This window comes from Coenobita brevimanus, chromosome 24, assembly GCF_032717465.1.
Source record: "Coenobita brevimanus isolate Jiangsu-jjx chromosome 24, ASM3271746v2, whole genome shotgun sequence".
In the NCBI taxonomy this organism is placed as follows: domain Eukaryota; kingdom Metazoa; phylum Arthropoda; class Malacostraca; order Decapoda; family Coenobitidae; genus Coenobita; species Coenobita brevimanus.
This window is the reverse complement of record NC_136977.1, coordinates 53,008,728-53,026,487: the sequence shown is the minus strand read 5'-3', so window position 1 is coordinate 53,026,487 and position 17,760 is coordinate 53,008,728. Positions and strand designations below refer to the sequence as shown.

General features: G+C 42.7%; 1 protein-coding gene across 1 annotated transcript in view; it reads left to right on the top strand.

The window, feature by feature from the left end:
• The first annotated feature begins 350 nt into the window (after positions 1-350).
• The window catches only part of LOC145393385 (alpha-L-fucosidase-like), a 36,414-nt gene continuing 19,004 nt past the window's right edge, over positions 351-17,760 (top strand). Inside the window, exons 1-2 of the mRNA XM_080267481.1 lie at positions 351-533; positions 12,359-12,418. Coding sequence (XP_080123607.1) covers positions 351-533; positions 12,359-12,418 — 243 coding nt within the window. The remainder of the gene's footprint in view (positions 534-12,358; positions 12,419-17,760) is intronic.

The following is a 17,760-nucleotide window of genomic DNA, read 5'->3' as shown; positions in this document are numbered from 1 at the left end:
TCTTACCTCTAGACGATTTTTTTCTCACTTAAGACAGACTTTCATCAGTGGTGGGGATAATGAAGGCTCTATTTTTTTTTTTTTTTTTTACGCAAGGAAGAAGGAACCAAAGGCCAGGAGCCAGCAAACTGTTCCAGCCAAGAAAATAAAACAAAACAAGATAACAGAGAGCCAAATTCCAGATCCGTACAATTTCGAGATGCCTGGACACACTGGCACCTCCATGTCGAATAATATCTTCTAAGCTGAGCGAAATCGTCTGATGGAAGCAATAATAAAGCAAAAAGGGCGCCATCGTTGTGAAAGGAATAAATCTTTGTCCTTAATTCTACTCCTTCGTGAACAGTAACATGGGGGAAACAAGCTTTGTCCAGGTGTCTGACCGGTCCACCAACCGAACCTTGGATCCTCCAGTTGTGCGACGGAGAAACCAATGCACCACCAGTTATCGATATCGGGGTTGTGTGGCGTCAGGGCAAGCGAGCAAGGACGTGTCAAAAATCCACACACAAAATTACGAACTACAGCTGCTCGTAACAATGATTCGTTTTGCACAGTGACAAGGAGGCTGTAGAATGGACGAGTTGTCGGTTCTGGATAAACATGGCCAGTGCACTCTGCCATGTACTTAAAAACTTACGGTATATGTATCTTTTAATTTAATTTATCATTTGCACTGAACAAGACGTGATAACTTTAATTCTTTGCGGCTGGAGGGAAGGAGCCGCCATGTTGGCGATGACGTCAGCATTCACACTGCAGACGACGCTCCAATCCAACACACAATACTTTACCAGTAACAGAGATGATAGTTGCACCTACATGGCCACCGTAGATCCAAACTACCCCCTTCAGGTATGTTGTGAAGGAATATTTTTCATGGTGTAAATGGGTGGTACCTGTTAGGTAAGTAAATTGTGGTGAAATCGACCAGAAGTAGCTTACAGCTACACCATTCCCGAGCGGTGCTGGTACCTCATGAGGTGGGAAGTGTTAAATGTATGCCGTACAGTATCAGTTGTATAAGTTTATGATGGTATTATGCTCATATCATAATATCTGACCTCTTCATTATTAGTGTTCTGAAGAAAAAAAAGTTTCAGTGACTCAACTACGGTACTTCAGGGGAGTGTGGCGAAATACCGAATCGGCGGTCATTTACAGAATCAACACCGAATTGGCACTTTTTAATTGGTAAGTGTTATAGATTTTATCACCATAGAGGTTCATACTCACCTAATTATTCGAAATCTGGTCAAATTTTTGTATTTAATTTTACCTTTTAAAAAATCCGGATTCACAGCGAAAACTAGCTAAAATTAGCGGAAGTGTTTCTCCTTTAGTGGAACAGCTTGCCTTGGCAGACTTCTGCTTTGTATAATTATTAATTTAACAAACAAATGCACTTATTTGCACTTTAAATCAGTATCTGTGCAAAACAGAAGTCTGTCAAGGCATGTTGGCGATCTAAAGTAGAAATACCTGCTAACCTTAGCACGTTTTCGCTCTGACTCCTAATATTCTATTAATAATTAAATAAAGCATAGTTTTTTAACTGAATTTCAGATAATTAGGTGTATATGAACCTATATGGTGAAGAATATAATATTTTCACAACAGTAGAGACTGCATTCCAGCACTGGGAACTTCCGACGAGCAGCCAGCCACCACTGCTTTCGTTTATTGTTATTGGCTGGTATACAGAGGAATAATTTCCCTACTGTGCTTTTGTCAGTGCACTTACACATTGGAACGAAACATTAGCAATTATTCCTCTTGTCACTGGACATTCTTAGAGGTCAGAAATAAGCACAGTGTATCCTGGCTAAACGTTAACAAAGCAGACTATGCTGCCTCAGTGTGAGTCGTGACGTCACGACCAATCACAGGCCGTTTCAGTGTCATGTGATTTTTCGGCTACTTTATCTATGATTTTTTCATGTTTCTGCACATTTTTATTGGAAATAATGGTTGACATAGTTATTTTCTGAGTATCTTTTACCCATATAAGTATCTAACTTCAAAAAAATTTTGACCGGAAACTCGTCCATTGTCCCATCTCCCTATTTCTTCTTCCATAAACAAATATTAGTTACGGAAGATTCTCAGAGCCATTTATGTATTTATATAATTATTTACTGACTTACTTGTTTAGTTGGTCAAGAAGGAAGAACAAGGAGGGCAAACTGCAGACGCTTCCCATGCCTTTTGTCCTTCTTACAGTTCAAAAGCCGAGTCACAGGAGAGAACCGACAGTAAGTTTGTATATCTAGATCGTCATTTTGGGGGAAGCAGGTGGTCCATTGGTTAGCACGCCCACCTAGGAACCGAAAGAACCAGAGTTTGATTCTTGAACTGGACAGACTTGAGCAACGTTGTACCCCCTCCCCCTTGTCACTGTTCACCAGGCATTACAGTTGGAGACCTGAATATAAAATCGATAATGGGGGAATATTGTTTTTTGCTTAATAATAACTAACCATCTGTCTTAATGACCCTTGTATAGTTAATAGGCATTTATCTAAGTCATCTTCTTGTCTTCTTACCACAAACTTCAGTAGCCCTTTAAGTAAGAACACACGTATATACAGTGGCCATGTCGTCGCCAGAAATTTGTGTTCAGTTCAGGGGAGATTTTTACGCACTGGGGAGGTCAGATATTGTTTTCATTAGCTCCGTCCTTATAAAAGATCTTCATTAAGCTTAGTTAACTAGTCTGGTGGTGACCTGGATAAAACAAAGCAAAAACGATCATCAAACTGAAAGAAGTAACGTGTCCAATACTAAAGCACATTTTAAACTTATTCAGCAATCTCCAAATCATCTTTCTAGGCATAACAGAGACTTTTCCAGTTGAAGGAGTCACTTGTACTATTGCGGTCAGGAGTTCTTAGCCACCCTCGTCCAGCCAACCCGTGTATGTGGCAGCGTCGCATTCACGAGCACAGAAGTTGCCTTCGATGCACTTCTGTCGAAAAATATCCCTTCAGCTTTGGGCTTGTACTAATGGATAAAGCAATAGTAATATTTACACTGAAGGTTTGACTCTGATATCACGAATATATCATACTGATTATTTAATAACTTGTTTCTCGTATAGAGCCAAGCAAGTGATAAATATGTATATTTGGTTCCACTCCATGACGTCCTGTAGGTTTGAACCAGCGAACACAGAGTGAACAAGTTCGAAACATTCATTTGTTAACAGAAGAGAGAGAGAGAGAGAGAGAGAGAGAGAGAGAGAGAGAGAGAGAGAGAGAGAGAGAGAGAATAGTGGGTGCTAGTGAATTTTAGAGGAATGAGGTGGAGAAATGAGGTGCTCAACACAATTAAACAGGGATTTTTCCTTTCGTTTCGGTTGGCTTTCTATGCCTAAATGACTAAATGAAGGTAAATTATGAAATATAATAACTGGATGACGAAGTGGTAATAGGGTCTGGGTAATGGTTGTTTGGTCCAAGGTGTGCAGAGGTAAGCCTAATTCCAGGCAACGGTCGCTGTTAAAAGTTGGATATTTTAGGTCCCACTTATTTTAAATATTCCATGTATGTTTACAGTACGTGTGTGCCCCTATGGACCTATTTTCACCCCATGAATATTATTAGCAATGGACATTTTCACCACTCCGAGCACAATCCTCCATGGATCTATTTTCCTTAATGACTTTTTTTTTTTTTTTTTTCAAAGACGCCTACTTTTCTACGTAACCTATTTTCCCACGAACTAATTTTCCCCATTGATGTATTTTCTCCCCACGGACCAATTTTTCCGTCGACCTTGAATCTGTCCATGGATACAGGTTTCCTGCATGGTCGTATACCCATGGATGTATTTTTCATAAATGAACCTATTTTCCCCATAAACCTGTTATCCGACGTGGTTATATCACCCACTGATGCGTGCAGTTGCAACAGACCTCTTGACCAACAGACGTATTGCACGATGGACCTGTTGTAACCCACTGGATATATATATATACCTACTTCAGCATAATTCCAGAATAATATCCCCTGTGGACCGATTTTCCGGACACTGAACTCTTCCCAACTCGGACATTAACTCATATCACCTAGTCCCAGTGGCCTGTTTTCCCACAATCCGTCCATCCACCTACACACCCACCCATCAACGCACATACCCACAACCTTACTCAATACAGAATGTCTCAAAAGTAGGACGACACAAACCCGTCTCTTGCCTTGTCCTACTAGTAGCCCCACCACCCACCCCACTTAATGCACGAACCCCACTCCACCCCACTTAACCAGCCCAACAACCCTTTCCCCTCCCTCTCGCCCACCCACTCCACCTAATCCGCCTGTGAAACAACCAGCCTACGCTAACCAATCCACCCACCCAGTCACCAACCTACCAACCCGCATACCATGCTCCACAAGTCAGATGACTCAATTCAACACAAACACACACACACACACACACACACACACACACACACACACACACACACACACACACACACAGGCGGGGTGGATTTCCTTACACGAAAGATGAGTCTCACCGCTTAACTCAGTCTGTCGGTAGAAAATAGTACCGGGTACTCTTTACAGGGAGTTTGCCAGGCCGTAGATAAGGGGCTTCATTCCGGCTACATACACATGATTTTATGCGATATGAGTAAATAAGGTGCTCGAGCTAAACAGGGAATCTTTCCTTTGGCTGATGAAGGAGTTTAATCCCACGATAACGTCTCGTCGGACATAATGAAAGATGGGTTTTATTCTGGGTAACGCCAGTAGACTTTGTCAAATGATTTGGCAGGCCGCGTAACTTCTGTTAAATGCCTTATGTTCGCATTTTTTCTCTCTCTGGTGGTTGGCACCTGGAGATTTTTGGCAAACTCATGAGTATTTTTCTCATTAACTGGATATCTCTCTCTGGACAGAGAGGCAAATTACTTTCTTAAGCACAGTTTTTTGTTAAACCAACAGCATTTATCTCTTAATTCATTACTTCAACGAAAGCAATCCTAAAAAAATTTATCACAAAGCAATGAAAGTTCTAGTGACTGATGGAAGAAATAATCACACTGCGGCCTGTTTTCAATGGATCACAGAAATCCAGGGTTTCTCACCCCTTGCATTTCCCTGCGCCAGTCTGCCTCCACCTCATTATTCCAAAATTCACAGGCGCCCACCATACACGCTCTCTCTCTCTCTCTCTCTCTCTCTCTCTCTCTCTCTCTCTCTCTCTCTCTCTCTCTCTCTCTCTCTCTCTTCTGTTAACAAATGAATGTTTCGAACTTGTTCACTCTGTGTTCGCTGGTTCAAACCTATAGGACGTGTTGGAGTGGAACCAAATATATATATTTGTCACTTGTTTGGCTCTGTACGAGAAACAAGTTATTAAATAATCATTATGATATATTCGTGATATCAGAGTCAAACCTTCAAAGTAAATAGTACTATTGCTTTATCCATTAGTACAAGCCCAAAGCTGAAGGGATATTTTTCGACAGAAATGCATCGAATGCGACGCTGCCACATTCACGGGTTGGCTGGACGAGGGTGGCTAAGAACTCCTGGCCGCAATAGTACATTCAGTTAACTTCCACAGGGTGTTCTGATCTTAATAAATTCGTGTGGCAGCAGCAAGATTACAACATTCGATCCAGTGACGCCTTTGAAAGCCTGTCTTTTTCTACTGTATCTTCAGAGGATATTATGCACACGAGGGGAAACCTTTGGAACAGGGGGTTTGGCTATAACATTAATCAACCCCTCCACTACTACAGATCCATCCACATTTGAACAAAACTTCTTGCAAAGGGAAGAAAATCCGTCCTCGGGCAGAAAGGATTAATGACAATCGGGAAAGAGCCTTCAGAGAATGTACGAGTATAATTGGTTTATGGGTTGAAACCTTGACCTTGCCCTTTGACCTTGACCATTCACCATTCCTTGCCTGACCTACAACAATTCCACCAGATTTAGTCTAAATCAAATCAAAGTGTTTGACTTGACCTTGTTCTGCGTTCTTGACCTTTGGCCTATTATTCTCAAGAACAGTAGGTCAGTCCCTCGGCTGACTCTCGGCCCATCCGCCAAGTTTGGTCTAAATCAGATCCAAACAGTTTGAGCCATAGTGTTGACTCACACACACGCGGAGAGCGAGACAATCCACCTGCCATAATGCCACATATATGGATGTAAAAGTTGGGGTTAAAATACTGATACGGGTAGAATAAATAAATAAATAATAATAATAATAATGAAAGAAAAAATATAAGTGGCAAATGAGAAATACTGATAACTGTAGAAGAAGGTGTAGAAATAGACCACAGGGCAGTGTTGTTGGTGGGAAGAGACTTATCTATCTTTTCTATCTATCTGTTGCCAGACGCCTCAATCCCGTTCGGGGTGGCCACAAACAAATCGCCTCCACGTCGCCGTGTCCCCCGCCATTTCACTGCCGTGCTCCCAACTCACACCCCCCTCTCTTATATACCTCTCCACCCCATCCCTACATCTCATCCTCGGCCTCCCCCTCCCTCTCCCTCCTCCACCTCATTCACATACACTCTCTTCGTCAGTCTTTCACCCTCCATCCTCTCCACATACCCATAAAAAATGATCAGAGGTAAACAATGAAAGAAAAGGCACGAAAAAACACATGCACAACAAAGAAAAACAAATACAAAATATTACTGACGTGCTAGGGATTTTGACTGAACCAAAGTTATATACAAGCCCGTTTATTAATACTGAGAGCTCCAAGGACGAGCCCCAGTGTCTTGATAAATGATGATAGGATACGGCTGGCTTTTCTGTATCGTTGCTGGTTACACGTTGTTAAGTAGGATGCAGTCTCATCACATTTAATAACTACAGGTGTTCCATTAACGACTAGTTCGTTACCTGGACCTGGAAACACTTTTGGAACCTGAATGTAAATCAATTGGTTGCGTGTCTTATTCTAGGGTAATGTTTGGGTGCTTTCCTTCTCAGTCACACTTGTATGTGTTTGTAATTGTCACTTGCTCACAAAATACTGCTCTCGCATGTTGGGTTATATCCCGACACTTGTTTCTTCAACTGAAAATCACTCCATCACCAATTAATCCTTCCTCTGTCCTCCTCTTCCTTTCCGACTTTATGATAAGCCCTACAACATTTTGGGTGCTTTCCTTCTCAGTCAGTCCATTAACGTAAGTCAGGGAATTTATAGCCCGGGTAAACCTTCGCCCAGCCAGTTTTAATAACACAGCCGATAATAATGATGCTGCAAGAACATGCTGGGACAAGCTTACCCAACATCTAATAAAACAATAGTAACCTGGTCTCCTGTCCATTTTGCATTACATAATGCCTCATTTGTTATTGTAACTGTCGCGTGAGTACCTCTCCCTCCTCTAGGACCATGTTGCCTTGTATTTATTTGGTCTTTAATTATGTCAGTCTTGTATATATGATATTTTCCAACACATTGCCTATTATATCAAGTAGCGAGATGGGACCGTAATTTATTATAATTATGTGATAGATCTTTGCCTGTTTTATGAACTAATATAATCGTAGTAGTTTTAAGTCGTTCAGGTTAGTAACCTGCTGGTACTGTAGCATTAAATATATTTTTTTAATGCAAGGAAGAAGGAACCAAAGGCCAGGAGCTCGCAAACCGTTCCTTAAAAAAAAAAAAAAAAAAAAACTACAAAAGACAGCTAAATTCAAGACCCGTTCATTTCGAGATTCCCGGACACAATGCGTCTGAAAGACTAGAGATCATAGGAAGTAGGAAATACAGACAGAGGGAGACAGTTCCAGAGTTGACCTGTTGCATAAATGAAGGACTGGAAGTAACGGTTATCTCTTGGATTAGAGAGTTGGACAGAAAAGGGATGAGAATTTGTTGCTAGACGGGTGCTACGCGCCCGTCGTAGAGGTGGAGGAATGCACGCAGACAGTTCAAAGGAGCAGTGACCACCGAAGTAGCGATAGAAAAGAGATAAAGATGCAACAGTGCGGCGGAGAGACAGAGGTTGAAGGGAGCCAGTAAGAGGAGGAGGGTTAATGAGACGAAAAGCCTTTGACTCCACCCTGTTGAGAAGAGCTTTATGTGGGGAGCCTCCCCACACGTGAGAGTTGTACTCTACACAGGGGCGAATAAAACCCGTGTATAAAGTCAACAACTGTGCAGGGGTAAGGAAAGTACAGAGTCGGTTTACCACACTTAATCTCTTGGAAGCAGATTTTACAAGAGATGTAATATGATCTTTCCAAGATAAGTCCCGAGTGACTGAAACCCCACGCATGCTCAAGGATGATGCAGGATTAAGCTGGATATTATTAGACATCAGTGGGCACTCCTGTGGAAGATTGTGTTGAGTCTTTGATGCATTAAAAACAACAAGATTATTTTTACCCCAGTCAGAGATATGAGCCAAGTCAGACATCAGGTGTGCCATAGCCTCATCCCTTGTTTGTTGAAGTAACTGCTGAGATGGACGTTGCGAGAACCGAGTGGAAAGGTGAAGGGTGGAATCATCAGCATACGAGTGGATAGGGTTAGATGTACAGCTTAGAAGGTCATTGATGAATAAAAGGAAGAGAGTTGGTGATAGGACAGAGCCCTGAGGACCACCACTGTTGATAGATCTAGGAGAAGAACGATGGCCGTCTACAACAGCCGCTTTAGAACGACCAGAAAGGAAGCTATAGATGAAGACACAGATAGAAGGATAAAAACCGTAAGAGGGCAGTTTGGAAATTAAAGATTTATGCCAGACTCGATCGAAAGCCTTTGAGATGTCACTTTCGCCAAAGTCCCGAAAGGAGGATGACCAGGAGTCTGAACGGTAGGTGAGAATATCGCCCGTGGAGAGTCCCTGACGGAACCCATACTGACGATCAGAAAGAAGGTTGTGATAGGAAAGATGCTTTATGTTCAGCGGTGCCTTTAAGATGTTGGATGGTAAACTGATTAGCATGTTTCTAGTTATGTTATAAAATCTGGGTGCGTTTTCTTTGTAACTCCTTAATAACAGACAATTCTCTCCTGAATTCTACCAATCTCTCTGTCACGAGAGAACTGATAATAAGTTTGTATATTTAAACCACCAATGGATCTTTGGTTAGTATGTCCAGTGAGGAGCTGAAAGAAACGGAGTATGATTCTAAAACTGGTCAGAGTCTTCAACGTTTTAATTCCTCCATGTGCCTGTTCACCAAGCATTACAGTTGAGGGTTTGTATCTGCCACCGAGATTGGCGGGTCGTGCTGTCAGGGAAGATTGTGATTTAGTAATTGCTGTTTATCTGCCTTAACGACGCTTGTGGAGTCGGTAGGTGTTTATCTAATCCTTCTTCTTATCATGAATTTCATTAAGCCGTTCACTTCAAACACACCTTTTGAGGATGTTCGTGTTATCTCCAGACGGTTTTATTCAGCCCAGGAGAGACTACGAACTGGAAAATTTTGATGTTGCCTTCACTAACTCCACCACAACAAGAGATCCTCATTCGCTGAGTACAATAGCCCGGTGGTGGCCAGATGAAAAAAAAATAATAATAATAATAATAAAAATCATTGGCATGAGAGGGGCATCATGTCAAGGTTATTCTTATTATCCTCAGATGATTTTACTCTGCTAAGGAGAGACCTTTAAATATGGAGGATTGAGTTATAGTTTCCATTAGTCTCTCCACTACTAGGGTGTTCTAAACTCCTCTGATAGGAGCAAGATTAATGTTTAACAGTGGTAGCTGAGTGGTCACCGTTGCTGACTGCGAAATTGCTAGTCTGATAGCGTCATGGTTCGCATCCTGGTGCGGGCAGGGCATCACTAGACTCAGGTTAAATCTTGTATTAATAAAAACTTCTAGAAGTACTCTTAAAATTACTACTAAAAGTGGTTGTAGCTGAGAGTAGCTTCTAAAAGTTCCTCCTAGGAGGACTCGTAGTAGTAATTTCGCTCCTTCCATAAAGTGTTACCAACACAAGGAATCTCTGCTTAATATATTTAAAAAATTACCATTGCAAAGCCTTAGAGTATCAGTAAGTAGTTTAAAAATGAATAAAACTAGTTTTTATATATAGAAACAACATCTATTTGATCATATATTATGATTCTTTACGAATGTCGATAACATGGATAAAATGTAAACACATCGTGTGGTCAGCTGATCGTGCCTGCTACCATCGGGGCATCGTGTGCACATGGCACAGTGACCGTCAACAATGGCACAATTTCAAGATTCCACGGCTGCAGATAAGTTCAGGAGAAAGAGAAACTGGACGGAGGGAGTGTACGAGGGACCTTCACAAACCTCTTAATGTGTGATGCAGTTAGAGCATAGAGTGTTTCCGTTATCACATTGCTCACTGATGGCTGTGATGGTCCAAAGTCATCACAATTACACTGCTGCATTTTTCCAGTTGCAAGGTACCTAAGTATTATTGTATCAACACTTTCATCTCGGATGTGACAGGATGGTTTCGATGTGTGGGCCTTTCCAGTACATCTCTTACTAAATCAGTAATAAACAGAATGCCCTCACGATCGAAACGGTACCTTCTTACACGTTCTTGATCATCATATTCCATGAATGCATCCTTCCGAGCTCGAAAATTTCTGCGTGGTGGGTGGTGTCGGTCAGCCATGGTCTATGTTGTCTTGTCTCTTGGTGTTTTAGGGATGCAGCTACTGTGTTTACTGTCACTAAAACCCATACTAACTCCTAAAAGTCCTTGAGGAGGACTTTTATTTTTTAGCGATTTTACGAGTAAACTTAGGAGTTGAAAGTAACTTTTAGGAGTACTTCTAGAAGTTAGGAGCCAAATTTCACTTTGAGAGGAACTTTTTACTCCTAGGAGTTTTTATTAATACGGGCACAGAGTAACACTGAGGGCAGGTAACTGTGGTAACCTGGATGATGCAGTGGCCTTGTATCCCTGAATATTGGGTGAAAAAATCGCCACAGGCCTAAGTTACGAAGATTAGCACCGCGGCTAAACGCCCGATGGCGTCTGCCCCCGCCTTTACCTTTACCTTTAGTCTTAAAAAAGTGCAAAGCCCGCGAACTGTAATTGGTCTTGGAACTGAACCACTGATCTTGCTCTTTGACCTTGACCTTTGACTTGTCAAAATCGAATCGCTTCATCCATGTCTGATCCTCAACAGTTTCACCAGGTTTAGTGTAAATCGGATCAAAGAGGTCAAACATGGCCAACTCTGTGAATTTAATTGGACTTTCATTTGTTTTTTCCTCAAAACCGGTAGGCCAGTCCAGGGCTGACTCACAACATTCTCTTCAAATCTGATCAAACTATGATCCAAAATGTTTCAACTGTAATGCTCTCTCTCTCTCTCTCTCTCTCTCTCTCTCTCTCTCATACACACACACATACAGAGAGAGAGAGAGAGAGAGAGAATATACCTGCTGTACCTCATGCACACTTGGGTCACTGCCGACATTAGCAATAAAACAGGAATACTGGCCAAATGGAGAACACACACACACACACACACACACACACACACACACACACACCGATAAGTGGATCGACATTTGATCTTATCCTGTGACCTTTGCCTTTCACTGATTTTTCGCAGAATTCAGTGCATTCATCCTCACTCTACCCGTAGCCCTTTCACCAAGTTTATTCTAGGTCAGGTCAGCAGTCTTCAAGTTGGCCTTACGAAATAATCTTAATAGTTGACTTTGCCCTGTGACCATATCCTTTGACTGATTATTCTCAAAGTCAGATTCCTTTGCTCTTGCTTAACCCTGAACCATTCCACCCGGTTTGGTATAAACAGGAGAAAACTCTTTAAGTTGACCTTGCCATGCCACCTTCCACTTGACCTGTTGTTTTCAAATGCCTACCTTAGCCCCTTGACTGACCCTCAACTCTTCCAGCAAGTTTGCTCAAGAGCAGAATCAAAACTGTTTCAGTGATTTAGCTCACACAGACTCACGCAAGTCAAATTTTGACTTTCATCACTGACTTTGAAGTTTGATTTATTATTTTCAAAACTCAATTCATTCATCCTTTCCTTACCTTTAATATCTCTTTCACCATGTTTATCTATATCAACTCAGCGGTTTAGTTGACTGTGCCGTGTGTCCTTCACTTTTGACCTGTTCACGCAGACCCTTGCTGAACCTCAACTCTCACGAAATTGGTGAAAATCACACAAAAATTGCTCGAATTTCACAGCTAACACACGCCAGCATGCAGCGTGCCGATCAAAATATAACACCCGCTCACTTGGTGCTCGCGGGTGTGGAAAAAATGAAAAGAAAAAGTGCCCAATTCGAAATGATGGTAGGTTTCAGAAACAAGCTTATAAAATGATTACAGAAGCGTTTTGTTGGTGAGAAAAAAAGCACCTTAAGTAGAACAGCTTCCAAACACACGAGTTTGTGACCAGGAAAACCATGCCAGAGTTGTATGAGCTGGTAAGTCAGACAGCTTTTTCTTTAACCCTCTCATAATCGGAGCAGCCCTGGTATTTTATTCAACTAACACCAGGCCATTTTATTCAGCTGAGAGTGAGACGCATGGGAACCTGAGATTTTTCATTCCTTTTCCTTTAGTCATGTCATGGTCGGGACAACTCTAGACTCATATTCCAGCTACTGACAGACGACTTGACTGAGCTACGTTAGTCCTAGAGTTAATCAGGAGAGCAGAGGGAAATGTAGTTGGTGCAATGAATGTCTTGATATAAAACAGAGGACTGGGTGTGGAGGCTGCAAGAGGATGGCATGAAAGTGTGTTAGTACCCACATTAACGTATCAGTGTCAGACTTTGTAATGGTATGAATGCACGAAGTAGAAAGTAAAGGCAGTGGAAGTGGGACTATGCATGACAGAATGAGAAAGTAATAGTAGTGGATCTGGGACTATTGGGGAATGTGTGTGGAATGCATAGAAAGAAGGGGATGAGATATAACGCGATTCGCTAAAGATGTGGAGTAAGGAGCCTGTTGATAATAATGTAGAGGAGCGAGCTTAAATAGTATAGTTGCATGAAGAGAAGTTGTTGTTGTTGTTGTTGTTGTTGTCGCACCAGGCTCATCTGAAAAGTGAACCCAGTGATTGTAGGCTTAAGTTGTCACAGCCCAGTCCACCATCCTCCTTCCAGGGGATGGGGAGTTAGTTGAGGGGCTTGTGTATAACCGTGTAGTTGATACGTAGTTATATCAGTGCCACCACATGAAGGCGTCCCTCTCCAGAACCAAGAAATGAGAAGAATAGGGTCTATGTGAGTGAGTTCGGAGGTGTTTGGAAATATGGTAAGCCACGAAGAAGCTGGATAGATAAGATAAATGTGTGAGAAAACAAGGTATGAAGGTCAGTGAAGGTAGAGTTTACAGGGATTTTGCTGGATGAAGTATTTACGGAGGAGTACAGTCGGCTTCGGGGACCATGTTACCCTTTGCCATCCCGCTCTCACTCATGTGGCAGCGGCGTACTAGTCGTGTGGGTGGGAGGCAGACAGCAGAGATTTTTCGTATTAAGTATTGTGATACAGTACATCGACATATTAACATGCAGTCGAATGACCCACCGGGGATATAATATAATGTGGAATCTCTGTAAGGTGATGTGGTGTTACCCACAGTAAGGGAGGGGAGAGGGGGGAGGGAGGCAGGTCAGGAGAACGGGAATGCCGAAGTGAGAATGAAGCGGCAAAACAACTTGTGAACTGCAGGGTTACGAACACCTCACAGTTTACGATTACTAAGGCCTTGTGAGTTTTTAGGGCCTGGATGTCCCCATAACCTCCTACTCTTCTCCCCCTAGAGGCATGTAAGACAATGACGGAAGGGAGCTAGGACAGTATCACTATTACCCATTATAACCCAGTGGAAACGTGGGACAGCTTCATTCCCCTTCCCTTCCTCCCTTCGTCTCCCATTCACGGTGCTTCGATGCTTCACCACCTCCTCCTTTCACCTTCCCATTCTCCTGACACTCCCCCTCCCTTTTCTCCCTTCCCTTACCACACCCCCTCCATCATCCTACCTCTTTCACCTCGCCACCATTTTCTTTATCAGAGGCAGCATTATAAGTAACACCACATACCCTCATACAGATTCCCTATTATATCCTCTGTATTTCATTCAATCGTATCTTAATATGTCGATTTGCTGTATCACACTAGACGATAAATCTCTGCTGTCTGCCTCCTACCCACACGAGTATATAGTGCGTCGTTGCCACATGAGCCAGAGCGGGGTGGCAGGGGGTAACACGACTCCTGGAGCAGACTGTACATGGTAAGGGTTTGACACACCTCTCATTTAACTCCATTGTCAAGAGAATTACTCTGTCTGGCAGAGGTGTGTGTGTGTGTGTGTGTGTGTGTGTGTGTGTGTGTGTGTGTGTGTGAAAATCTCGAAGATACATGAACAGCTTGAGCAGATTTTTACGCTTGTGAGATGGCGCCACGATTGCTAGGGCTTGAATGACGTGTGAATGCTCTTCATGGCTCTCCTACTTTTGTATTTTCATTGTTTCTGTTCGTACCTACCAAAACCTTGGGCGGGAAAAGAGGTCGAGATGATGATGATGATATGATGGCACAACCACGACGGCGTCCTTTTCACTCTAGTCATGCAGTCTACAGATGAAATTATCCAAGGTTTACATATGGTCTTTATTACCCCTTCACCTGGATGGATGTAGCCTTCGTTAACTCCTTCACTTAAATGCCCTATTAATGTAAATAAAACTGGTCAGTAGCAGCAGGATAAACTGAAAATTGTATCCATAGGCTGGAAGGGTTAAATCAGAACTTCTGTTCCTTTTTTTTCCTCCGTCACTCCCCTGTAAGTCAGACAATTTGTGTGGTCTGTGTATCTGTGTATATGCTGGAAGTCAGATATTGTTATCCCCTTCTGGTCTAATCAAGGTTAAAGTACAAGTGAATACAAATGACGTCTCTCGGCTAAAAGGATCATCATCATCATCATCATCATCATCATCAGGAGCAGCAGCAGCAGCAGCCATTCCTTTTCTTCCCCATCAGGATCGTGAGGGTCCCGGGCTAGGGTATTCGGTCCCAACACTGAAGGTCAAGGTGACCAAGCTCACTCGACCCTGAGAGGCGCCACGTGAGCAATAAACCTCAACCATTTCTCAAGCGGAAACCATTACAGGCTTCATCCAGCTGGAGCACTGTAACCCACCAGACCACCAGTCGTCATTTGGTTATATGGTTGCCACTCAGAGTAGCAAATGGTTTCCTGGGTTACATGAAACCCATTGGTTGTCACTCAGTGTACAGTAAAGTCACCTGTAGACAGCACAACAACGAGTAAGTCGATGATGGGCGCCCCTCCTGCTACAATAATAATCTATCTATCTATATACTTAGGCTGCTTCCCCCAAAGAAAAGGAGGTGGCCGAGACAGGACAACACACTCCCAATTTACTCATCCACGCACACGCATTTGTTCGTATCTTAGACCCAGTGGGAGAAGGGACAGATCCTCATCGCATCACACTGCACGAGGGTCAACTGCACGGTGCAATCAGCGACATCCGCAGCAGGACCCGGCAGCAGAGCTGGTTTAACCCTGCCACTTCATAATGGACCCATCCCCTTACCCGCACCTGACTTGATCCAAAGCTGATCAGACCAAATGCTGGAGAACATCCCCTCAGGGCCGCGCCACCATCAATTCATTCACAATTTCTTTCCAATCATTCCTATCACGCCCAACCACGCTTCCTTGCTCAACAGACATCCCTCTTGCATCTAACACTCTCTTCACACTGTCCATCCCATCCTATTCGTGGTTTTCCTCTCAGCCTTACACCTGTCACATCCGATTCAGTTCTTTTTCACCAATCGCACTTCATCCGTTTTCTCCATATGCCCAAACCATCGCAACACTCTCTGCTCAACTCGATCAGCCATCTCCCGCATAACTCCAGTTCTCCTTAGCACTTCATCATTTCTCACTCGATCCATACGCGCCACTCCACACATACTCCTCACACATCTCATCTGCATTACATTCAAACTTTCCACTCCACACATACTCCTCAGAGATCTCATCTCCATTACTTTCAAACTCTTCCTCTCTGCTACACCCATATTCCATGTTTCAGCCCCATATAACGCAGTCGGTAGCATTACACCCTCATACAGCCTTCTCTTTACATCCATTCTAAGCAAACAACATCTAAACACTTTTTTCATTCCTCCCAGCACCTTAACTACTTCATTTATTTTAACTTCACTTCTACATCTATTCTTCCATCCACAGCAACATGTGACCCTAAATACTTAAAACACTCTATCTCCTCAAGCACCTTTAAAACTATATTCATCCTCCTACCATCTACCAACCTCGCACACGTCATCACTTTACTCTTATTCTCATTTGCTCTCAATTTCCTCCTTGCACACACTCTTCGAAACTCCTTTACCAACTGTCTCAATCTCTCCTCCGAATCAGCCACCGGTGCAGTATCATCTGCAAACAGCAGCTGATTCAGATTCCACTCTTTACCATCAGCATTCACCAGACTCAAATCTCCACCTAACAGTTTTGGTTTTACCTCTCTTACAACACCATTCATATAAAAATTAAACAACCAGGGTGACATCACACATCCCTGCCGCAGCCCCACTCTCACGGGGAACCAATCACTCACAGTATTTCCCACTCTTACACATGCTTTACTAATTACATAAAAACTTATCACTCCTTTTAACAGCCTACCATCAGGTCCATACAATCTCAAAACAGTCCATAAAGCCTCCCCACCAGTTCTACCATACACTTTCTCTAAATCCATGATCGCCCAAAACACATCTTTACCTTTCGCTAAATACTTTTCACACACCTGTCTCACAGCAGACACCTGATCCACGCATTCCCTTCCTCTCCTAAAGCCACACCGCTCATCACCAGTCACTCCCTCCGTACCCTTTCTCTCTTAATTAACACTCTGCCATACACCTTACCTACAACACTCAACAGACTTATACCCCTAAAGCTAGTACATTCATTCTTATCACCCTTACCATTATACAGTGGAACCATACAAGCACTTGTCCAGTCAATCGGCACCATACCGCTCAGAAAACACACATTCAGCAATCTTACTAACCACTCAATAATAGTCGCTCCACCACCTTTCAGGCATTCCACATCACACCCATCCATACCTGCAGCTTTCCCTGTTTTCATCTCCTTTACTGCCTCATGCACTTCCTCCATTGTGATCAAAGCATCATTCAGCTCTCCCAACACATTTATTCCTTGCACCCTTCCATCCGCCACAATCTCAGCCTCCCTTTCCTCCTCCATATTTAACAACCTTTAAAATGACTCTGCCCATTTCATCCTTACTGCATACATCTCACTTGACATCCTTCCATCCTCTGCTTTTACTTGCTCTTCCTTCCCAGACTCTCTCTTTCGCACCCTTTTCACTTCCTTCCAAAACATTTTCTTAGTCAGTTGAAAATTCTCAGTTAATTGCCTACCCCTCCTCTCATATGCTACCACTTTACCATCATGCACAGCCCTTCTCGCCATATTCCTCTTTTCCTTATACCTATCATATGACACCTCATCCATCCTCTGCAGCCACACCTCATATGCACCACAGTAATAATAATAATAACAATGATAATAATAATAATAATAATAATATTATTATTATTATTATTATTATTATTAACCTGTACTCTCCCGGTTTTTTCGGGCCCCTCCACCCTCTGAAAACCCGATTAATTTTCGATTTTTTTTTTCTCTCAAACAATCCCTTTTGG